This window comes from Trichosurus vulpecula, chromosome 7, assembly GCF_011100635.1.
Source record: "Trichosurus vulpecula isolate mTriVul1 chromosome 7, mTriVul1.pri, whole genome shotgun sequence".
NCBI lineage: Eukaryota > Metazoa > Chordata > Mammalia > Diprotodontia > Phalangeridae > Trichosurus > Trichosurus vulpecula.
The window spans coordinates 189,916,841-189,942,807 of NC_050579.1; the positions used below are offsets into that span (position 1 = coordinate 189,916,841).

Below are 25,967 nucleotides of genomic sequence, written 5' to 3' on the forward strand. Positions count from 1 at the left end.
ACTATCCTAGCTTCACCACTAACTAGTAGGAGAGTCGAGCAAGTCACTTAATGCCTCTAGACTTGAAGCTCATCGGTTACAAAATGGGGACATGGCGCCTGTGACTCTGGCGGCCCCGTTCTGTTGTGTACCTAAGTCATACTACTCAAGTGTGGCCTTCCACAAGCCTACTGAAAGGCAGCATGTAACTGTATTAATGATTCAGCAAGGAAGCGCAGTTTCTAAGTTGAAGGCCTCTAACTTCCATCGGTATCCTTGGGATGTCAGGAGAAAGTGAGGGAGGTCTCCAGCACATTGAACAGATCCCCTGTGGCAGTTATAAGAGGACATGGGTAGGCATGGTTAGGTAGTAACTTGAATCATTCCAGGGAATGTTCTGTCAATGAAATTACTGATCTATTTGAGTATCTGAGCAAATGCTTTTGTCGAATGGGTTACTAGGGGAGAGGAGAAGCAGAAGCGAGAGGTAACCAGATCTGTGACTTTATCTGTGTAAAGAATTTCCAGTGTGAAAAATCCCTCTACCATTTTGGTACTTTCTCTGCAATTAACGGTCTTAGAGAACTGCTTGGGGCACTGAGGGAGGAAGCCACTTGGCCAGGGTCCACCAAGCCTGGTGCTCTTTCCGTTGCTCCCCCTAGCGGCCCCTCAGAGTCTCTGTGAGGCCTGAGGAGGAAGGTCGTTACTGACATGGAAAGTGAGGAAAGCTTTACAGAAAGAGTGGCATTTGAGTTGGGGTTCAAGAACGAGCAACAATAAAGCACGTGAAGAAGGAGAAGGAGGGCGTTCCAGGTACAGGGACAACGCGCAGAGATGCCCTGGAGTGGGGTTGGGGCCAAAGCTTAGTCTGGTTCAATTGAGGCTCAGAGGACCTGCAAGGGAGTGACATGAGAGAGTGCGGGAAAGAGAAGATGGTTCCATACTATTCAAACTTTTTGTTGTGGTTGAGTCACTGTTCAGTCGTGTCCAACCCTTCGTGACCCCATTTGTGTTTTCTTGGCAAAGATACTGGAGTTGTTTGCCATTTCCTTCTCTCACCCTTTTACAGATGAGGAAACTGAAGGAAACAACGGTAAGTGACTTGCCCAGGGTCACACAGGTAGTGGGTGTCAGAGGCCAGGTTTGATGAATCTTCTTGACCCTAGGTCCAGCATCCTATCCACTGTGCCGCCTAGCACCCATTAAAGACTTCAGATGCCAGGAAAAAGAAAGGGAACAGGAGCTTGATAAGAAAAATAATTTCATAAATAAGCATTTATTATGCACCAGGAACTGTGCTAAGTGCTAGAGATACAAGGACAACAAAGGGGGCATTAGTAAAGATCTTTGAAGAAAGCATTACATAGGCATCTCCTTGTGCGGGAACCCCCTCCACTGAGGCATATGGTTTATTCCACATGGTAACATTCAGACTTACTCTTGGTGCGGCGCTCCTGTTTTGGTCAGCAAGGTCAGTACAAAAAACATGAAAATCACGAAGACAGCAAGACCAACCCAAAATCCGATGACGATGGAATCTGCAAGACAGTTAATAAATGAATTAACATTTCACCTCAGCTTTTTAATGGAGGAACAAACATCATTAAAGGCAATGAAAAAAGCATGGGAACACCTTGACTCTAGTCCTGGCTCTGCCACTGACTAATTGTGTAACTCAGGATAAGGATCTCAAACCCTCTGAGTTTTAATTTCCTCATATGTGATATGGGGATTTAAAAAAAAAAAAAGCTTAACCTGCCTTCCTCACAAGGGTTATTGTGAAAACACAACGAGGTAACATTAGCAAAATGTTATACAAAAATGATAAGCTAAGCTATTAAAGGTGCTTTGATGGACCAATCCAAGTGCTGTCTGGCTAGGCCCAAAGCATGGAAAGTGAAAAATTTTAATGAAATTAAAAAACATTACCCAAACTTCGCCTTCCCACAGGTCATTTCCTTGGAATTAAATGTGTTACTTATGTGAGCTGGCTGCATATGAGGCCATTTAATTCTCAGTAACCACCATTAAATGTCTTTGGCTTTAACCTTTAATGACTATTTTCATGATTTACCAGGAGCATGGCATACTGGTCTAATAAGGAATCAATAACTATTTTATTTCCACCTTGATTTATTATGATATTCTTGGAGGTCACATCCTCTTAAAACCCAAGTTGTAATTATATTTACCACTTCTCTGCTGTCACCAAATGACAGCCTTAGGGACAACAACCACAGAACTGGAGAGGTAGAAGAGATGTTAGGAGCCATCATATGCATGAGGTTGGACTAGATAACATAATAATAGCTAACATTTATGAAGCGCTTTAAGGTTTGCAAAATGCTTTATAAATATCACATTTTATCCTCAAAACAACCTTGGGACATAGAAACTATTATTACCGCCAGATTACAGATGAGGAAAATAGGTTAAATGACTTGCTTAGGGTCCCACAACTAAGGTCTAAGGCCCTATTTTAACTTGGGTATTCCTGACTCTAGGTCCACCACTGCGCTATCTAGCTGTTCTAATATAGCCTGATAACATACCCAGCAATGGTCATCCAACCTCTAAAGAGAGAGGATTCCATCTTCTACATTCCACTTTGGAATAGTTCTAATTGTTATAGAAGTTATTTTTTTGTTTTGGGCTTTCTCCTTGGTGTCAGGTCTCCTGACTCTGAACTCAAAATACTATGCCCTACTCCAATGGGTCCAATACTACGGAATGCTACAATTTAGAAAACAACATTTTGAGCGGAGGCAGCAATTCTGAGTGTGGCTATCTTTAAAAAATGAGTAAATAAAGTTTGTTTTTTAAAATAAAAGGAGTTGTGGCATTGTGCCTTGAGGTAAAAAGGTGGCAACTGGACAGCAGCCTCTTGACTGACTCCACATTTGTGACCTTTTTTTCTACTCCTCATTTTAAGACAGGACTCCTCTTCCCTAATTACCAGCTTAGTCTCCTTAAACCTTCTGAATGGAAAGATGAGAAAATCGAAAGTGTCTAAGGAACCTCTGAGGAACTACCTGTAGCTGTCTTTCTCTTCATTCTGAGCTCAACAAACTCTCTGGATTGTTGCACCTCCTTACCTACAGCCTTGACCCTTCTCTCTTAACAGGTGCCTTCCTACCTCTCTTTCCCAGGTCCTCTTTATGTTTTCTCTTCACTTACTAGAATGTAATCTTAAATACAGAAGTTTTCATGTATTTGTATTCCCAGCACTTAACATGGTGCCTGGCACACAGTGCTTAAAAAATGCTGTAGCTTCCATCTGTCTGTCTGTCTTTTTATCTATCTACCTATTTATCTACCTATCTGTTTATCTATCTGTCCATCTATCTACATACCTATCTATTTATCTAATTATCTACCTATGTGTCTGTCTAGCCATCTATCTGTCTGTCTACCTATTTATCCACCTATCTTTTGTTATCTACCTATTTATCTATTTCATTATCTATCTATCTATCTATCTATCTATCTATCTATCCATCTATTATCTCCCCAACAGAATTGCTAGACTTAGGATCCTTTACCCAGTAGAGCCCAGGCCCACCTGTTCTCCACTTTAGAAGGCTATGTGAATATGAATAAAATCTCTTTTGTTAATCTGGAGCCCCTAGCTGGTAAATCTTTGCCTCCCTGATGAATACATCACAATATAAAAGCTCTTACTTCTCTCCTCCGTAAGTTTAACCATGCATCAGGCTTCTACCCACCCGCATTTAACTCTAGAGGGCATACATACACATCAATACAGTAAGGAAGGTCTCTAAACAACTATATTTTGAAGAAAACAATTTCTGTAAAGTAAGTGGCAGAACAAAAAGCAAGCAAACTCTTTTTTAAAAGACTGATAAATAGGCCTCTCTAGGAAAGTAATAGGCAAAGGCAGGAGAAGGGGAGAGGATTAATCCCAGTTCCTGCCCTCTGTTAATTACTTCCTATTTATCTCGTGTGTGTGTGTGTGTGTGTGTGTGTGTGTGTGTGTGTGTGTGTGTGTGATTTGCTTTGTATATGTTTGTTTGCACATCATCTCCCCATCAAATTATAAGTTCCTTGAGGACAGGGAGTCTTTTGCCTCTTTTTATATCCTCAGCACTTAGCACTGTGCCTGGCACATAGTAGGGGCTTAATAAATGTTACTGATTATTAGTCAATTGATATCGTTTACGCTGTCTTTTCCTTGCTCCCCAGGGAGCATGTCTCTCTAGAGCTTAAGCATCCATGAGATTGTTGTTTTGTTGCTGTTTTTCAGCCTTCATTTTCAAGAGCACCAATGACTTCACAGAGTGACGTCTTGACTTGAGCATGAATTGGACTTAAGTAAGGCACAGTTGGACAAAGTCATCAGCCTCACCCTCTTCCAGCATCATCAAAGTCCAGTGGCAAGACAAAAGTCAAGAGGAATGGTGATGGCCCAGGATGCAGTGTCCATGACTCTATCTACCAAATGCAGTGTGTGCCAATGGTGGCAGCCCCCTGTCTCCACAGCAGTGCTACTGTTTCCTCTCTCTGTCCTTATCACCAACACCAAGACTTGCAGACCATTGGCCACTGACACGAAGATAAGCCCAAGTGCTCTTGCTTCCAGCTTAATCCCATCATCCCAGGAAGCAAACCCTGTGGAGCCATGACCTGGGACTCCTACCAGGGCCACAGCTACAACTGCAGAAAACTCAGAAAGAAAATTTCTTGCCACCAAAGTCTTTGGCCTTGTCAAATGGTTCAACATCAGAAGGGGATATTGTTTTATCAGGAGAAACGATATTAAAGAATCTGCTTTACCATCTACTTTAAGGTTCTTTCCTTCCCATTTGATTTACAGCTGAGCCCTCATATATTTTGTGTCCCTCATTAGATGTGAGCTCTTTGAGATTAGGGATTGTTTCTGTTTTTCTCTTGGGTATCTGCAATGTTTACTTAGCACAGTGTGTTACACATAAGTGTTTAGTAAATGCATTTTAATTTCTTCATGATCTGCCTTGGGACAGCCCAGATTCCCCAGACCTCTCCATGTCCTGCCTTCGCCTCACTTCTTGCCTCTCATGAGATTTTAGCATGGTGAAATAGAGCTGGCCTTGGAGCCAAGAAGACCTAATAGCCATAGGACTTAAATCCAGGTCTTCCTGGATTCCTCTTGCATAGCCCTAAGCAAGCCAGGTCACCTCTAGTGTTCCAGGCAATTCTCCAAGACTGTAAGTGTCAACCTATGTTGGTGGAGGGAGTTTCCTCATCTGGGAGTTCCCTATACCAATGAAATCACAAGTCTATAGGACATTTGTTTAACTGGGGTACCCATCTCCATACCAGTATGTTCTAAGTGATCTAAGTTCCATTGTATTCTGCAACCCAACCCCAGCCCGTATCCATCTCCTTTAGGATAGGACACCTGTATGGAGTGATGTATGTGTTGAAGATCATGAATCCCAATGGAGACTGAGACACCTCTAATAAATGTTATTTCCCTTGCCCATTGGCATTAGCCTGACTTTTCCTGAATTATTATTGTCATTTGCATAGAGCTTTAGGTTTTACAAAACTGTCTACCTACGTTATTTCATTTGTTCCTCACAACAGCGCTGCAAGCTAAGTGTTATGGGTATTATTATTTCCCATTTTACAGATGAGGAAACTGAGGCTGAAAGCAATATCTCACTTGGGGTCACACAGCTAGTCATTTTTCACAGAGAACCTGTGATTGGGAATTTTCCCCCTATGAATTTCCACAGTCCAACCCTCATCCGTGCTCTTTGATATTGTTCAATCAGTAATCAATCCACTGGCAATGAGTCAGGCGCTGTGCCAGGCAACGGTGATACAAAGACAAAAATGAAATGTTATCTGCCTACAAGGAATTTGCATTTTGGGGGAGGAGACAATATGTACATATTAAAATATGTATAAATATCAGAGTAGCTGGGGACAATCCAGTCCAATCCCCTCATTTTACAGATGAGGAAATTCAGTCCAGAGGAGTTAAGTGATTTGTCCAAGATGATGATAATGAGTAGCAAGGCAAAACTTTTGTAGAATCAAAGCTTTTTTTGAGCTCAAAGGGATCTGGGAAAGCATCAAGTAAAACCTTCTCATTTTGTGAAACCGAGGCACAGAGAGCTCAAGTAACCTGACTGCCCAGGGTCACGTAGCTAGAGAGCAGCTGATCTGGGATATGAACCAAGGTCTGGAGGCCTTCTCTACCATATCCCACTCCCTCTTGGGATTCAAAACCAACCAGTCCTCTGATTCCAAATACAATATTCTTTACATTATAACTATGCTATCTTCTTTGATCAACATTTCAGTTTTGTCCAACTCTCTGTGACCCCTTTTGGGGTTTTCTTGGCAAAGATACTGGTGTGGTTTACCATTTCCTTCTCCAGCTCATTTTACAAATGAGGAACCAAGGCAAACAGGGCGAAGTAACTTGCCCAGGGTCACACAGCTGGTATCTGAGGTCAAGTTTGAATTCAGATCTTGACCGCACATCCGGCACTCTATCTGCTATTCCACCTAATAGCTCATACTATCTCCTACACTTTGTCAATATTTTGTTCAGGTTTATGTCTGCTCTCCAGACTGAATTTCTGCTGTGCACAATACCTGAGCTTACCAAGCCCCTGTCCTGAAGCTTCAGTTGGCACAGACTACAATGTACCCTAGACTCAGAAAACATCAGTAGAGAGATAAATACCTTAATAACCAAATGTCCTAGAGACAAAACTGTATTTAATAGTCATCCCAGATACAAAAGGGGGTTGGCAGAGCTTCAAGGCTCATCAGCGAATAGTCATTGACTGAAGAGAAGAAAGAAGCAGTCAGGGGTTACCTCAGATATGAGGCTGATTCACCACAAAGAAAGGCTAGGCTCCTGAGGCTTGCCCAGAGAATAAGAAAAGATGTCACCACCTTCACATAGCAATACGCAGAGAGCATATTTCCCTGAAAGGGACAGAAGTTCTCATAAACCATCTCCCCTAAGTCTCTTATTTGATCAAAATAGCCCTGGTCCTTTCAGTCAGTCTTAATACGGCATCATCTCAAATGTTCCAATGGACCGACAAGCCTTTATTAAGTCCCTGCTAGGTATCCAGCACAGTCCTAAGATCAGAGGGCACAAAGCCAAAAATGAAACCATCCAAAAGTTTACATTGTATGAGGGGAAACAATATATACACCTAAAGGTATATGAAATGTATGCAAAAACATAATAACAATAGCTAGTGTTTATGTAGCAGTTTGGGGTTTACAATACGCCTTACCAATATTATTCCATATTATTCAACTCTGGGAGGTATTATCTTCATTTTGTAGACGAGGAAACTGAGATCACGTGACTTAACCAAGGTCACACATCTAGACAGAAGTTAATTGATTTACCCTAGTCTAGCCTGTCTGCTGAGATAGCTTTACCCAGGTGTGGCTGCTGTGCATGCTACAGCTTCTTGGAACCACAGGTAAGAGTTGAGGGTAACCAACAGGCTTCAGACCTGTTGGTGCATGTAAAGACTTCCCCCTGGCAGAATGGGCAGATAAGAACAATTTGTTGCAAAGGTCGTGAAGGTTTGAAGCAGGCTCTATGAAGTGCTTAAAGCTTGGTCAGGCATGGAAAATGCCAAGGTTATCCACTGCATCTCGGGCCATTGCCAGTCGTCTTGCTTTTTGTCTTGCCACTGGACTTCAATGACTAGAATAGAGAATTAGGGTGACAACTTTGTGCAACTCTGCCTTACTTTAATCCAATTCACATGCAAGTCAAGATATCACCCATGATGCAATTGGCCCTCTATAAAAACAAAAGATAAACAATTGATTTTCCCAGGGTCATGGATTTAAACTCGAGGTAATTTTAGGGAGAAGTATTAGCAACTGTACAGATCAGGACAGACCTCTTGGGGGAGATAGAGCTTGAGTTGAGCTTTGAAAGGAGCTAAGGATTCTAAGACATGGCAGTGAGGAAGAAGTGGATTCCAGGCATAGGGAGAAGCCCATGCAAAGCCATGAAGTTGGGAGATTAATGTAATAGCTGATAAAAAGTTTAAGTCAGTTGGACTAGACAGTAGCATATGTGAAGGGGTACAATGTGTGTAAGACGAGATTGTAGAGGGTTTTAAATACCACATAAAGGATAATGTGTTGAGGAGTAAAGTATAAGGAGACATGTGTCCTGCTCATACATGTTCCTGACAGGTTCTTGATGCATGTCTCTTGGTCACTTGTTCCATATGTATGTATGCTTCATGTGTGTTCCCTCGCCATACATGTTCTCTTCACATGTGCCTTCCCCCACTGTTGGTGGAGCAACCTGTGTGAGAATGTTTCCTGAGCACCTGGTGGGAAGGGGTGGGGAAGTGCAAGAATTTCTTTGCCCTTTATTTGCCATACTGTTTGATTGAATGTGTTGGGATTTGAATAAATGCATCCTCTTGCTGGCTGGTTTAAGTAAGCATATTGGATGGGGAGGTTGGAAGCTCTTGGAAGAACTATGGAAGAACTGGTTGGAAGAACTATGTATTGGAGTGGATGCTAACCCAATCCACAGAGGACCTCAAACCTAAGGTAGCTTTTATGAGGATGCAGAAGAGGAGGGGGAAGATGCCAAGAGGATTTGAAGGCAGAATAGCATAGTGAAAAGAACTCTGGACTGAGAGAGAGCCGAACATGCATCTTAACTCTCCTACTGGCTACCTTGGTTATCTGGGCCAGTCATCTCATTTCTCTGGCCCTCAGTACATGGACCACAAAATAATGGTGGGGGGGGGGCAGCATTCCATTATGCAATGTTTAAAATTCAGCAACTGGGTGGCTCAGTGGATAGAGCACCAGGCCTGAAGTCAGGAAGACTCATCTTCCTGAGTTCAAATCTAGCCTCAGACACTTACTAGCTGTGTTACCCTGGGTAAGTCATTTAACCCTGTTTGCCTGTTTCCTCCTTTGTGAAATGAACTGAAGAATAAAATATCAAGCCACTTTTTGCTAAGAAAACCCTAACTGGGGTCACAAAGACATGACTGAAAAAAGACTGAACAACAAAATTCAGCCCTCGAATTCTATGACATCTCACGTCTTAAACTTTTTCCACTTAAAACCCCTTCAGCACTTAAACTGTGTGTTGCGATCCCCTATGGGGCCACAACCCACGGTTTAAGAAACACTGAGAGGTTTAGCAGGGCAGATGGAAATAAGGTTTTCCTAGGGAAGAAAAATGAGCAGTCATTAAAGGGAACAGAGATGGCAAAGAATTGTCACATAGATAAATGACACCGCTCAGCATAGAGGACTATGTACCCAGTGGGCACTCAGGAAATATTGTTAATTAACTAAATCATGAAGAACATTCTGAAGTAATACATTAGAACTAGACTTAAGTCTGCAGTACATGGCTTAATGCTTCTGTACTATTTCACAACTGTTCAGATGCTTTCTTTATCTCTGCTTTTATCAGAGCTCTTTACTTTATCCCTGCCAATCCATGGTTGCTATGGGACTTTTTGTTAGAGGAGTGTTGAACTGTGCTCTGTGCCCAGTGGCATAGAGTGGTGAGCACAACTGTTTCCTGGGCACCCTAGTTCACCCTTGTTCATGTTCCTACTCACTGCACAGGTGTTGTGTCTAAGATCCTGAAACATGCCCTTAGAGTGAGGGGAAATCTTAGAATAATCACCCTACCGGGATATTCCTAACTGGGTCTTCCTAACTCACCATTTACTATAAACTGCCTAAAGCAACAAAAGACAGAACCATGAGGACCTGAGGGATCATTATATCGCTCCCTAGGCTTAAAATGAGCTAATAATTTCAAGACTATTACATAGAGATATACTAGAAGCTCTCGGGGGGAATCTCAGGATTTGAGATTCATGTTTGAGATTCAGTGCTGTGCAACAATATTCCTATCTTATTATTGAACTCTGTTTGGATTGACAGTCAATTTAAATTTCTATATTTTCCATAATTATTACTATAGCAGAGGCAGAGTGGCATAGAAGATAAAGAGCTAACTTCACAGTCAGGAAGACTTGGTTCAGTCCTACTTTTGACATACCCCAGCTATGTGACCTTGGACAAATCACTTAACCTCTTGGTATACCATGAAACTCTAAGTCTACAAGTAGCAGAGAAGCTGCTAAAATGCACTGATAGAGGATATTAGTTAATCAGGCATTTCCTATCAAATGAAAACACAGGCCCAGTCTCCTCTACCACCAAAGCAACCAATTTGTCTTTACCTGCATTGTCACTAAATCCTTACATTCTCTTACTTGACTTTATCCTCAAAAAAAAAACATGAAAAAATTAAGAACTGGTGGCCACAAAATATCTGTATTTATTCCCTTTTGTTTCTCTCTTCTATCCCAAAGCCTTAATTCACCATTTACCATCTTTTAGCTCCTAAGAAGCTCATGAAAACTAGTCAAATCAGACAACAAGCATTTGTTAAGCATCTACTGTGTGCCAGACATTGTTAGATAACAGGAATACAAAGGCATAAATTAAATTGTTCTACCCTCAAGGAACATGCCAGCTATTGGAGAGACAACATGCACACTTATAAGCCGTAACAACAATGCTACTCGCTGCTACTATGGCTGTATAAGGCCAATAACATCAGCACACAGGAGGACTGCTAGCACAGGTTCTTTGATCTGCTTTTCTTTTTTTTTAATTTAATTTAAATTTATTTATTTAACATATTTAGTTTTCAGCATTGATTTTCACAAGAGTTTGAATTACAAATTTTCTCCCCTTTTCTACCTTCCCCCCCACTCCAAGATGGCATATATTCTGGTTGTCCTGTTCCCCAGTCAGCCCTCCCCTCTATTATCCCACTCCCCTCCCATCCCCTTTTCCCTTCCTTTCTTGTAGGGCAAGATAAATTTCTATGTCCCATTGCCTGTGTATCTTATTTTCTAGTTGCATGCAAAAACTTTTTTTTTTGTTTTTGAACATCTGTTTTTAAAACTTTGAGTTCCAAATTCTCCCCCCTCCTCCCTTCCCACTCACCCTCCCTAAGAAGTCAAGCAATTCAACATGGGCTACATGTGTATCATTATGTATAACCCTTCCACAATACTCATGTTGTGAAAGACTAACTATATTTTGCTCCTTCCCAACCCATCCCCCTTTATTGAATTTTCTCTCTTGACCCTGTCCCCTTTCCAAAGTGTTTGTTTTTGACTGCCTCCACCCCCATCTGCCCTCCCCTCCATCCTCCCCCCCCCACCTTTTTTTTATCTTCCTCCCTTTTCTTTCCTGTGGGGTAAGATACCCAATTGAGTGTGTATGGTATTCCCTCCTCAGGCCAAATTTGATGAGAGCAAGGTTCACTCATTCCCCCCTCACCTGCCCTCTCCCCTCCTCCCACAGAACTGCTTCCTCTTGCCACCTTTATGTGAGATAATCCACCCCATTCTATCTCTCCCTATCTCCCTCTCTCAGTATGTTCCTCTCTCATCCCTTAATTTGATTTTATTTCTTTTAGATATCTTCCCTTCATCTTCAACTCACCCTGTGTCTGCTCTCTCTCTCTCTTTTATATATATATATAATATTATATATAGATATAGATATATACATAGATATATACATACATACACTTGATCTGCTTTTCTAATCTCACTTTAATTGAACATACATATATTGTTCACTTAGTTTCAGGGGGAAAAGCCAGCACCCTGAACTTTAGAGCAAATACAAATAGAAATTACAAGCATACATTATAAAAACAGAGCAAATAACACAAATCAACAGAGAGGCTTTTAGCTGCCTGACCAAAGCTATACGTACATAGTTACCAGAGAGAGAAGCACCAACATCTGGGGTTTTCAAAGCTGGGGTGTTCTTTAATAGCTACCCAAAGACTCCACACCAACACTCTTCCAATCAGTGAGCCTCAAACAAAATGCTAACCTCAGAGCATATACACCCTGTTTAGGGCCCTGGGGCTTCATACCTCTAGAGGGCTTGACATGTCTCAAGAGCTTGAAACCTCTAGTGACCTAATTAGGGTGTGGGCCTTCCTCCAAACAAAGACAAGACTCTAAGGCACTTGATTGCCTTAGTGCTGAGAAGCACTCCAAAAGAAAAAAAAAGTAAACAAAGTCCCCTTTACATAAACAAATATAAACTATATGAGAAGTAACTCCAGGGAATCACTAGCCTTTGGAGAGATTAGGGAAATCCTTATATAGAAGACACCATTTGATGTGAGCTTTGAAGGGATGTAAGGAGCTTATGAAGGCAGCTAGATGGCATAGTGTATAGAGTGCTGGGCCTGCAGACTCAGCTTCCCGAGTTCAAATCTGGACCTTAGACACTTGCTAGCTTTGAGGCCCTGGGCAAGTCACTTAACCCTGTTTATTTAATGCTTCTACATAATTTCACAATTGTTCAGATGCTTTCTTTATATCTGTTTTTGTCAAATAAAACACTTTATCAGATGGAGGTGAGTTTCCTCATCTATAAAATGACCTGGAGAAGGAAATGGCAAACCACTTCAGTATCTGTGCCAGGAAAACCCCGGATAGGGTCAGGAAGAGTCTGAAATGCTCAAACAACAACAAAAGGAGTTTAAGAGGTAGAGATAAAGAGGGAGTATACCCCAGGCTCAGGGAAAAGACTTCTCAAAGAAGGGAGATGGGAATGTTGCAGGGGGGCAACAGCAAGAAAACCATTTAGCAAGAATATAGAGACTACAAAGGATGGCTATTGACGTGTGATAGGCCTGGAAAAGTCGGCTAGAGAAAGACTGTAAAGGTTTTTTAAAGCCAAACAGGAGAGTTTACAATCCACAGGATGGCCATACCACATGGTATTCTCACTCATAAAATGAATCACAGGCAAAGATACTGTCAGTGAGGAGGATTTTGTTATCCCTTTACAGTTTAGTTTCTCAGGATCCGTGGCCAAAGGAATGTCTAGTTTCCAGGCATTAGATAATAACTCCCAGAATAGTCTCAAGGATCCCAGACAGTTACTTCTTAGAATCATAGTGACAGACAGTCCCACTGAGGCTACGCCATGAGAAATGGGAGTGACATGATTGATATTTACTACTCTTGAGCAGAAGAACGACATTGCTAAAGTTAACTTGTGAGCCTAATGTTGGCAAGATGCCTTCTTTGTCTATTGCCCTATAAAGCAAGTGGGCACTGGTCAGTGAGTGAGGAATCCACAGGGGGGAATCCACAGGTAATATATAGAGGAATGCATGTACCTGCCTCAACTGGCCCCCATTGAGGCTTGAGGCAATTTAGTAGATGCACAAGTTGTGCCTGCCTCTATTGACCCCATCAAGACATGGGGTAGTTGCCCCCTTCTCACGGACCCCTGTGAGAAGGGTGATTAGGGATCTGTGAGAGTTTGTGCTTATTATCAGCCATTGTTGTTGTTGTTGTGTTTGTCCATTTTCAAAGAGGACCATGGCATCAGGGAAATGATGACATGACTTGCAGTTGACTTGGATTTGAGTAAGGCAGGGCTGTGCAAGGTCACCAGCCTCACTGTCTCCTCCAGAGCCATCTGGGTCCAGTGGCCTGATATTCAACAGGATGACTGGAGATGGCCCAGGATGCAGTGGGAGACCCTGGTCCTTTTAGGCTCAGGCCTTTTCATGTACTCACTTATAGTGAGTTAATACCCATTCAGCGAATAGGCCTCTTTAAGAAGTGAGTCAAGGGATGTCATGGTCCTCTTCAAAAACAAAGGACAGACACAACCTGTGAGTAGACCGCGCAGCCTGAAAGGGGACCCAGCTAGTTGGGTAACTCAGCTCGTCCTCTCCCTTTCCCTCTCCTTCTCCTTCTCCCTTGCCCTCTCCCTCTCTCTCTCTCCCTCTTCTTCTCCGTCTCCTTCTCCCTCTCTCTCTCCCTTTCCCTCTTCCTCTCCCTCTCTCTCTCCCTCTCCAAAGGAAGGTAAATTTTGATGGCCAGAGGCTTCCCACTTAACTTTGGGTTTACTAGCTAGATTCCTTCCTTCCTTCCTTCCTTCCTTCCTTCCTTCCTTCCTTCCTTCCTTCCTTCCTCCCTCCCTCCCTCCTTCCTTCCTCCTTCCTTCCTTCCTTCTTTCCTTCCTTCCTTCCTTCCTCCCTCCCTCCCTCCTTCCTCCTTCCTTCCTTCCTTCCTTCCTTCTTTCCTTCCTTCTTTCCATTATCAGCAATACTGTGTTAGAGAAAACTAGATTAGAATAAAGCTTATTATTAAGTGCTCTAAAACTGTCTTTCCTGTCTGACTAGATCAAGAGTGAACCTGTTAGAGGCTGGAGTCTGAAACCTCCAGTACCTTCTGTGTGTATGGGTGAAACAGATACTAAAAGAAGAAGCAGAGGGCCAAGGTCTCTGGACTCCCAGTCGGTAATTCCTGTCACAGAATGTGAGAACCAGCAGAGACATTAGAGATCATTAAGCACACCCCTTCATTTTATAAATAAAGAAACTAAGGCCTAGGAAGTTCAAAGGACTTTTCCAAGGTCACACAGCTAGTCAGTGGCAGACCTGGGGATAGAAACCAAGTCTCCTGACTCCTAGTTAAGTAAGCCGTTTGCTCCACTATGTCTGGCACATAGTTGGTGCTTAAAAAAATTCTGTGAAATCGTTATACAATGTCATGGGCCATGGAACTCAGGTGAAGCCAGAAAGGTCAAGGATCATAAAGAAATTGGACTAAAGAATCCCTAAGGCTTTTTCCAGCTCTAAAAATTTATATATTTTGATTCTAAGGAAGCAAATAAAGTGCTCACAATGTCCCTGAGAGGAGATTCCAATCAGTTCACCTTCTAATCAGCTTCAAAAATGAAATATTTAGACATGATTGCGCGGTATAACTGGGGAGAATGGGGAGGGATGGCCCTGTAGAATTCCAAGAGGGAAGGATCATGAGAAAACCATTTTCCTTGACTCTAACCTTCAATTGAGGGGAATGAAAAGAGACATAAATGAAAAAATGAGAGCTCCATAGTTTCAAATGCCCAATCATTCTGGGTTTTCTCTCTCATTTACTTTTTCATTTCTACTGTACTGGATTTTAGTGTTCCTTCAGATCCCCCTCCTTCTTCTCATAAGCCCCAGACCAGACTCAGAATTTGGTTATAAGCTTTACCTTTGGTTTTTACATTTTTATTGTTTATTTTTCAAAGCAGGGAAAAGGATCATGAGATCAACACTTTTCCTAGACCAGGTTATAAGCTTGAGTGGCTAAGAAAATGATGGTGGCATCCAAAGAAAAGGGGAAGTTTGGAAGCTGGGACAGGTTTGAGTGTTAAGATGGTGGGTTCAGTTTGAGACGTGAGTTTGAGGTGCTGTCTGAATATTCAGTTATGCATTTCTAACAGGCAATTGGATAAAGGGCATAAGCATTTAGCCTGAACATAGAATGACCTACATAGAAGATTAGAGATGAGGACCAGACCTTAAAATTTTTTTTTGATTCTTCCCTCTCTCCATTATCCACATCGAATCAATTCCTGAGGCCAATAGGTTCTGCCTCAGTAATATCTCTTGTATCTGTTCCCTTCTCTCTAATTACACTACCAAAACCCTACTTCAATTAATCACCTTTCATCTAGACTATTGGAATAGCCTTCTAGCTAGTCTCCCTACTCAGAGACTCTTCCCTCTCTAATTCATCCTTCACAAAGCTGCCAAAATCAGTATTTCTGCGCACAGATCAGACCATGCCACTCCCTCACTCAAAAGCCTTTTAACAGCTCCCCATTGCCTACCAGATAAAATATTCAAACCCCTCCACCATCTCGCTCCAGATTGCCTTTATAGAATTAGTTTGCATTCCTTTCCTTGACAATACTGCACATTCCAGCCAAATTCTAATCCCCCCATCTCACCTCACTCCCTCCTCATCCCTGCTTATTGAAATTCTTCCTTCAAAACCCAGCTCAGGTGCCACCTCCTCCTAAGCCTTCTATGAGACCCCACCCCTACCCCACGGGCACCCATACTGTTCCTGAAAGTGATCTTTTTCCTCTAAATTTCTTAGAACATTTAATCTGCATCTCTCCTTTCCTCATTACATTTTAACTCATATCATACTTTTGTGCCTGTATTCATACTGTATCCTCCCCACCCCCCGAGTGGCCTGGAAGTTTCTTAAGATCAGAGACCATCTGGTTTTCATCACCGCATTTTTTTTTGAAGGGAGAGGCAATCTGCACCTGTGATTTCCCTAATGCAGGGAGTTCCCATTGAGGAAACTCCTTTCACCAGTACAGATAAGCAATTCCTTTGCAGCTTATAGTCTTAGACAGTTGTCTGGGACTATTAGAGGTAAAGTGCACTGGGCCACAGGGCCAATATAGGTCCCAAGCCAGGACTTTAACTCTCAGTCTCCTTATTCTGCTGCAACAATATACATCCGAACAATGTACCTCCTAACCACTACAGTCACACTACCTCTCACCTAGAAATCAATAATCAATCAATGAATAAGCCTTTACTAAGCACCTACTATGTGCCAGATACAGTGCTAAGCACTAGGGATACAAAAAGAGGCAAAAGACAGTTCCTGCCCTCAAGGAGCTTATGATCTAATGAGGGAGACAGCATGTATATACAGAGAAGCTATATACAGAATAAATAGGAAATAATTAAGAGAGAAGGCACTGGAATTGAGAAGGTTGGGAAAACCTTCAAGAGGAGATGGCATTTGGTTGTTGTTGTTGTTTGTCCTTCCTTCTTGAAAAAGACCAATGTTCTGGCTTGAAACTTTGAGATGGCATTTTGGTTGGGACTGAAAAGAAGCCAGGGGCAGAATCTAGTAATCAGTAGGAGGAATCTAGGGAAGAGAGCTATCCAGGCCTAGGGGAAAGCCAGAGAAAGTTCCTGGAGCTGAAAGGTAGAGAGCCTTGTTTGTGGAACAATCAGAAGGGCATTGTCTGCCTCAGTTTCCCCATCTGTAAAATGAGGATTGTAAAGGACCTACCTCCCAGGGATGTTGTGAAGATAGAATGAGATAATATTTTTAAAGTGCTTCACCAACCTTAAAACACATACACACATATAGGTAAATGCACACATTTACATACACAATATATGTATATGTACACAGCCATAAATATATATACATGTATATGTACACACATACATGTATATACATATACACATACACATACACATACACATACATATACATATACATATACATATACATATACATATACATATACAGGGTGTCCCAAAAATCTTAGTGCAGAGTCTTTAAATATAAACTATGCATAACAGATGTTCAGAGTTTCTCATACAAGTCCCTTTCTTGCTCTTTTTTGTCTATGGAAATGTTTGTGTTTATTGACCATTGTTAAGTTGACAATTTAAAAAATGAGGTAGTTTGTGCATACGAGACCTTACTTTCAGCTTTCATTCTCTCTGGTACACATGTACTTAGGCATGGGATCTCTGGGTCGCACAGTATGGACAGCAGCTCTATTGTCATCACCCACTTTGTTGGGAATTTTTCATGACAATTCAGTGAGCAATCATGTACTATTCTCAACATCTAGTGGTCACCTATGAAAAATGTACCTTAGAAAGAATAAAGACTTTAATTTCCTGAGTTAAGCCATCTACAGGAGGGCAATTTCTCAACCAAAAAAACCCTCACATATATACCTCGATTCATATACGTGTATGTGTGTGTGTGTGTGTACATAGTTGTTGGTTATTTGTTTTTGAAGATGACTAATGACATCGCAATGAGCGATGGCTTGACTTGTGCATGAGTTGATTTAAGTGAGGCAGAGTTATGCAAAGTCATCAACTTCACTCTCTCTTCCAGAGTCATGGAAGTCCAATGGCAAGACAAGTCAGGATGACTGGCGATGGCCCAGAATGCAGTGGATGACTTTGGCTTCTTTGATATCTTACCAAGCTCTAAGTGCTTCCCAGCACTTGCTTCAGCCACCTACATGGCCATTGGAATAAACTGTTCTCCACCTATTCTGCCAGGAGAAGGCTTCGCATGCTTGGGGTAGATATAGCCTTAATTCACCAACAGGTTTAAAGCCTGTGAGCTAATCTCACTCTGGTTTAGCCTGTCTGCTGAGACAGTTTATTGTAGTGCGGTCACAGCTTTGTGAGAGTTAGGTGACAGGTGGACACCAAAGATGGGTAAGCAGCCCTAAAAGGGGTTCTACTCACCAGAGTCCTCTCTGAGATACACACACACACACACGTGCGTACATACATATACATACACACATTATGTGCATGTATATATGTACTCACATACATACATATATGTCTCTATGCATATGTACATATACATACATGTGTATAATGACTATCAAAAACCAGCAGGCTCAGGTTTATTCTTGCATCCCTTCTTAATCAAATAGGCAATTCTGAATTCTTCATTTTAGAGTTGGTGAGGTATGCATGATTCTAGATTCAGAGATGCAAGCAACATTTTTTTCTTTACAAGGCAGTCAGGGGTTAAGTGACTTGCCCAGTAAGCAACCTTGGAGGTTACCTACGATGATTGCCACATTATACAAATGAGAAAAATGAGGCCCAGTTTTTTGAAGTGACTATTACTGCTTTGGTTAGGGTTTCGAGGTCTTCCTTTCAAAGGTGTTTGTTTGTTTTTTAACTGTTGTCATTTCATTCAGTTAATTGCACCTTGTCCAAGGTAAAGAGTGGTGAAGAGAGGATTTCAATGCCAGCCCCACTTCCACTAGCCCACACTGCCTTATTTTGCCAGCAGCACCACTAGCTTTAGGGATGGATGCTTCCTTATTGAGGGAATACTTTCCACTTAGGAAATTCGAATCAAAAATCTGCCCCTTACATAGGCACAAACCAAGGATTAGCTGTTAAATAGCCCCACCGGGGCCGGAAGACAGCATTTAGGAGTTACTGAAGTACACTATCTCCATCTTTCCATTTGTCCTTTGCATTTCCTTCAGATGTCCCAGGGTACGTCATTATCCACATCTCCAGGGACTGTGTGAGCCAGGCAGGCCATGATGGTGCCTATCTCCCCCACAGGGGTGCTCTTGGGGAAGGACTTTGAAAACCTTTACAACACAGCGTGAATTTGAATTTCAGCTGTAGCCAGCTGCAAGTATCACCTCAAACATCTGAATGGTTCTCATGGAAGAAACCAGGAAGAGCATGAGATGGTGATTATTCCTCTCTGCAGCCTGGGAGAGAATGTTGCAGGTTGGAGCTCCTCCTCCGCTGCCACAATTGTGCTTAATGAAACAAGGATAATGTTTCCTCTTGGCAGGCAGGGCTCATTTAGGACCAGACAGTGGAGTGGTTGTGTTTTCATTGGATGGCATTTCCATGCTGTGTGTTGGATCATTAATTGCACCAATATCTCCCCTAACAGTCCTTGGTTGTAGCACAGAGAAAGAAATCTCAGTTAGCCATTCTAATCACTCTATTACACATACACACATTCATTCTCATTCTCTCTCTCTCTCTCTCTCTCTCTCTCTCTCTCTCTCTCTCTCTCTCATTCTCTCTCTCTTTCTCTCTCTCTCCCCCCCACCGCCCCCCCTGCCTCCCCACCCCAGGCTCTTCTCTCTGCAAGCAGAGCCAGACACCTGGGTGGAGAGGGTGCATTATTATAGAAAGGGCATGCATTATGCACAAGAAGCAAAACTCCCTTCAAACCATGGGCCCAGAGTCAATTTCTGTATGGATTTTGCTACCTAGCCTTCACACAGCTGTGGGCTGGCTATCAGCTGACAAAAAGACCAGAATCAGGCAGGCTGCCAAATACAAGGTTTTGTTCTTGGCTCAAGGTTTGACAAGAAGCACATAAAATGCTCTACTTCCGTTCTTTGTCCCATGGGGATGTCTTCCTTTTACGCTCTAGGATATCAATTCAGTAGAAAGAACAATGGTTCTAGTCAGAGGGCCTTGGTTCATATCCCATCATTGACACTCTCTCTGTGCCTTTAGGCCTCATTCTCTTCAACAAAAAATGATGGTGTTACAATAAACGGCCCGTGATGCCCTTTCAGTTCTAAATCTACAATCCTGTGATATCTGAGGGGATATCATCATTCCAACAGGTTTTACATGCATGTTGGTAACACTGGACCTGAGCTCCTCCTGTCTCTAATGTTTAATAGTTGTGTGGCCATGGGCAAGTCACTCATCCAATCTGAGCTTCAGTTTCCGTATCTGTAAACTGGAGATAAGAAAAGCTTTGTGCTGCCAACAGATCTCACAGGGCTGTTGTGGAGAAAGCATTTTGCAAACCTTAAAGCACCATGCAAATGTGAATTGTCATTAATAAGTTCCCCCTTTAAGGGATCATTCAACAACAAGTGTTTATTAAGTGTCTCTAATGTTCTAGACTCTGAAGATGCAAAGACCAAAAAAAAGTTCCTGCCTCCAAAAAACCTACACACTACAGAATACTTACAAAAAGCTTGGACTGGCTCGACACCTCCATTGCTCAGAGTAGACTAGGGTTCCCATGTTGTCCCAGAACACAGTGTTTTGTGTTTCATTGCAAAAATATTTTTAAAGGACAAATTTCAGGTCTGGGATTTTATTTCTTGGTCGGATTTTTTTAAATTTGTTAGGGCTTGGGTGGATGTAGATGAAGGAAAGAGAAACCACATTACATGAGAGAATTCATTATTGATCTATTTCATTTAAAGAATTAATCATGCATTTAACTTTAAACAACAAAACTAATTAAATATACATTTGTGATTATTTACACTTTAATAGATTTCCATGTACTAGTAACAAAAATGGAGAGAGAAAACACATCCCCCAAATTAGAAATGAAAAAAGCAGTCATAATAAATAGGAAAGAACATAAGCTTTTTAACACAGTGGCGAAGAGGAAGAAAAGGCATGAAAAAAGCACATTTACCATATAGAGCCCTCAAGCAAGACTTACATTTATGGGCTTTCAGGCCTTCAAATGAAACTGGTCCAATTTCGTAATATTCATATTCCCAAGTATAATCAGAACTGGATGAAGATGGCTGGGATGTTTTGTTGGAAATTAACCTCTGTGCAGACATCTCTAATCTGTGCAAATGAATAAATGTAAACACAGAATCTATTAAGTCATTGACAGTAGCAAAGCTATTCCAATATACTCTTCTTCAATTCAAAAGGTCATGCTTCTTGAATCACTGGTGAGCTAATTCAATGATGCTATGCTAGGTACTCTGAACAGGGAGTTATACAATGTCCCTGCTCTCTGAGAGCCGAAAAAACCCCTTCAACAAACCAACATGACAAGGGCACATAGAAAAGTGAACAATAGCTAAAATCAGTAATAGTAATTGAATGTATAAATGGATAGAAAAGTAGGAATAATATAAATAAGGCAAGCATATTTAGATTTTACAGAAGACAAACAAAATGTGTTTTACAGGGAAGCTGGGATAGGTAGCTAGTGGGAATTAAAAGTCAAAGATTTCAAAGGAAATAATGGAAAAAATGCAAAAATTAAAGTGGCCTAGTGTTACCAAGTGTCAAACTCGATTATAAAATAATGATTATCAAAATTATTAGATATTTAAAATATAAAAAGATTGGTAGGATAATCCAATCCAACAAATATTTTTCACCTAAGATGTGTAAAACACCATCAGATACACACATTAAATGAAGAATAGCTCCCATTGCCAAGGAGCCAACATTTTACTTATAGACTAGAAAAGCAAGACCAAGAAATAACACACACACACACACACACACACACACACACACACACACATGCACAGACCATGGTTAGATAAATCCATTAACAAACTCTTGGGGGAAGACCTCCCTATTCAGCAAAATCTTGGTGAAAGTGGAAAGCAGTTTATAGGAAAATATGTCTAGACCAGAATATTATACCATTAAACTACAATGAGCACTAAACAAACAAATGATCTATATAAAAAAGATCATATCTAAAAGGATTAGAGGAGTGTAGAAGGTGGTATCCTGAAAGTAAAATTCTTAATTAAGCAATTGACGAACAATTAACCCAGAATAGTTGATGTTCAGCTTAATCAAAACACAGCTTTATTACTTATGGCCAAAAGGGAGAGAACACTTTAGCACAGAGAGAAATACTGAGAAATTTTTTTAGCACAAAGCTAAACATTTTTATACTTTTGGAAGAAAAAAAATCAAACGGAGGTATACAGAGTCAGGAGATTAATAAGTAAATAAAAATAGACAAAATAATGGAGAAACGCAGTAGAATCACTGAGTTTCAATAGGACAGGATAAATTGTTGAGATGTTCTGACAAAAAGTTAATTTTACCAAGTAGTACAAGTGCTTCTATTATTCTGTTAAGAAAAAAAAGCTAGCTTTTCCATGGCAAAGTCCATTCACATTGCCTTAGGATACCAATATCTAATTTAACTGTAGCCCTTTGCAGCAATGCCAAACTTCTAGATCAAAGACAGAGAAAAAGTTACCATTTATACAAAATATTAATAGAAGCCATTTTCTGTGGTAGCAAAAAATTGGGAATCGAAGTCAGTTTCCATCGGTTGGATGGAATGGGTGAATGGGGAATGGCTGAAGAAATTGTGGTATATGAATGTAATGAAATAGGAAATAACAAATATGAGGACTTCAGAGAGACATGGGAAGATCTGTATGAACTAACATAAACCAAAGAATGTAGAACCAGGAGAATGACGTACGTGATAGCTACAATAATGTAATGTAGTGAAAACACTAAAAGACGGCTCAAAGACAGTTAAAGGCAATGGCTGAGACTGATTTCAGAGGACAAGTGATGAAATGTACCACCCTCATCTTGGCAGAGAAGTGGAGGAATAAAGATGCTGAATACCACCTGCACTGTAAGACACAGTCATCATAGGCAGCTGTAGCGGATAGAGCACAGGGATTGGAGTGAGGAAGACATCAGATCTGGCTTCGGCCACTTACGAGTTCTGTGGCCTTGGGCAAGTCACTAAACCCCTGCTTACCTCAGTTTCCTCATCTGTAAAGTAAGGATAACAGCAGCAACCCTGCTTCCCAGGGCTGTTGTCAAGATCAAGTGAGGTAATAATTGTCCTGGCGCATAGTAGGTGCTTTATAAAGGTTAGTTATTCTATCAGTTGGTTTTGCATCACTGTTTTTCTTTGTCCCAAAGGACAGGGGCAGATATGAGAAAATGTGTATGTGTTATAAACAAAAGGCAACAATAAAACTTAAGAAAGAAAGTGAATCGACATCGCAAGCTCCATGGTGAAAGAAGCAACTGGACTTGGAATAAGATCTGAGTTCAAATCTTGCTCCAGGATTATTAACTGCATGACCTTGGGAAAGTCACCTGACCAGTCTCAGGCTCAGTATCCTTATCTGTAAAATGGAAACAATGCCCTGACAGGGTTCTTGTGAGGATCACATGAAATACCGTACATATAAAGCTTCGCAAACGTTAAAATGCCACATAAATGGCAGCTCCTGTTAGAGACAGCAAGGTGATAGATAGCCAGGCGGTGGGCAGAGCGCTTGACTTGGAGACAGGAAGACAAGAGTTCATTACTCACCGTATGTCCCTGGGCCAGTCTAACTGCGCTCTGCCTCAGTTTTCTGATCTGTGTAATGGGGCTAATGATAGCACCTTCCTCCCAGGGTTGTTGTGAGGGCAAAATGAGATATCATATGAAAAATATTTTGTGAACCTTAAAGCGCTGTATAGATTCTAGCTATTATTATTATTATCATTATTCAATAATATTATTACTGAAAGGAGCCGTCTCTTGGAATTGCTCACCTTGCTGTCCATAAGAAGCAGTACTCAACTCTTCCATATTTGAAAGCTTTCCATACACTTTCTCTGACAACTGTGTTTCCTTTCATACTACAATGCTATAACTTTATTTTTAAGGGTGGGAGTCAAGAACCTATAGCCAAAGATGTTAACCTGGACCAGTTTCCATCGGCACAAGGAACAAACATTGCTTCCGCAACCCCTTGCCTGTCCCATACAAAACGCACTGTATATGGCCCCCTTATCCCTTGTGAGAGTCCCCACACACTGCCCGCTCTGTCTACCCGGGGTGGGAGAAGAACACGGGTCTCCAACCCGGCTTGGAACTTCTCAATAGATATTGAACCCTGATTGAAAAAGCCAAGTCAGTATAGAAAAGACCGGAGTGTAAAACTGAGCATTTTGGAGGAAAATGACCTCCTCTGGGAGGATAAACACATTTATTGATTCATAAGGTCTGGGAAATAGGAGCCTGTCTTTGCTCTGAGTGATCTGTCTTCAGTCATTCTTTCAATACTCAGAACCTCCAGCCACACGGTTATTGTGACAGCACTACCACCCATGTCTTTTATCTTTTGAAAGAAAAGCTCTCCCCAACTTCCACAGGCTCAGTCACCTAGAGACATGAAAAACTGAGAGTATCATGGGGCTTCATCCTCTTTTCTGAACTCTTTCGTCCTAGAAAGAAAAGAACTTTGAGAGGAAAAAGTAACGACTCAGTTCCAGTAATAGAACTGAAACAAGGATTAGGAATTTATTTCCACTTAGGATATGAGCAGTACTTAAGGGAATCCAGAAAGGCTGTTAGGATTTTGAAAAATTCACCATGAATGAGCTGTCTCACAAGCTATCCTTGGAAAGGCCCAAGCTGGGACTGGATGGACACTTACTGGGAATGTTAGAGTGGGCATTGGTCCATTACTGGGGCTGAGGCATGGAGTGTGAAACGGGTGGTCATAGGATCAGTATCAGAGATTTAGAGCTAGAAGGTACTTTAGAGATACTCTAGTCCAGGGCTGGGGGGACTGTGACCTTGAGGTCTTTTTTCAAGTGTGGCCTTTGGATGGAATCCAAACTTCACAGAACAAAGCCCCTTAATAAAACAACTTGTTCTATAAAACTTGGACTCAGTCAAAAGGCCTCGCCCAAGGACTTAGAAGGCCGCATGTGGCCTTGAAGCCACAGGTTCCCCACCCCTGCTCTAGTCCAGTCTCCTCATTTTGTAGACAAGGATTCTGAGGCCCAAGGAGACTGACTGAGTGCCTTGCCCAAAGTTACTTTATCGTCATCAGGAAAAGGATTTAAACACAGCATCTCTGACTCTGGGGAAGCTAGATGATATAGTGGGTAGAGTACTGGGCCTGCAGTCAGGAAGACTCATCTTGATTTCAGATCTGGCATTTACTAGCTGAGTGACCCCAGGCAAGTCGCTTAACCCTGTTTGCCTCAGTTTCCTCATCTGTAAAATGAGCTAGAGAAGGAAATGTCAAACCACTCCAGTGTATGTGCCAAGAAGACCCCCAAATGGGGTTACAAACGATTCAGACATGACTGAAAAGTGACTCAACAGCTGCAACCTCTGACTACAGAGCTAGTGCCCTTTCCATCGTACTGATTGCTAAGCTCCCTTCCAGTGCTTTCGTTCTGTGGTTTTATGAACCTCATGGGCAAAAAGTTAATTTGGACATGCAATTCGAGGAAAGGCTAGACAACAGGGGCCTAAATTTGTCCCGTTCACACCTACTCCCTCATTCATCCAGCAATGCCCCCCCACCCCCAATCAAACTGTGATGTGGATTAATCTTCATGGAGAACAGGACTCTGGCTTTTCAGCAAGTCAGAAAAATAATAATGCCCTATCTTGAAAGATATAATTTTTCATTTTTAAAAAACTGCTGCTGCTGCTATGTCTCATGATTCAGGCTGATTTGCAAATCATAATGGTCAAAATGTTCTAATGATTTCGTGTTTCAAAAAATAAATATGAACTAAAGTCTGATGTGATACGATGGTCGTATATTCAGCATCACCAATGTGGCTAATGCAATAAATGGTGCAGAGCAAGGCCCAAGTCTTCATCTAGTGAGCATTCCAATAGAAACGACAAGAAGAAAAAGACATAAATATAGCACCATGGGGAAGATAAACACAATGGTGGTGTTGTGCTCTAAGCAGTACTCTAAGAACACAGGGACAGCTCCAGTGTCCTCTCTCCCCCCTAGACCAGGGGTGGGGAATCTGCAGGTTCAAGGCCACATGTGGC

At 41.6% G+C, this 25,967-nt stretch overlaps 1 protein-coding gene across 1 annotated transcript in view; it reads right to left on the reverse strand.

The window, feature by feature from the left end:
• MRAP2 (melanocortin 2 receptor accessory protein 2) overlaps positions 1-21,003 on the reverse strand; it is a 30,111-nt gene extending 9,108 nt beyond the window's left edge. The window contains exons 1-2 of the mRNA XM_036769429.1: positions 20,862-21,003; positions 1,418-1,517 (exon numbers count right to left, since the gene is read on the reverse strand). Of these exons, the coding sequence (XP_036625324.1) occupies positions 1,418-1,517; positions 20,862-20,988 (227 nt within the window). The 5' untranslated portion in view covers positions 20,989-21,003. The remainder of the gene's footprint in view (positions 1-1,417; positions 1,518-20,861) is intronic.
• Between the last annotated feature and the right edge of the window lie 4,964 nt (positions 21,004-25,967).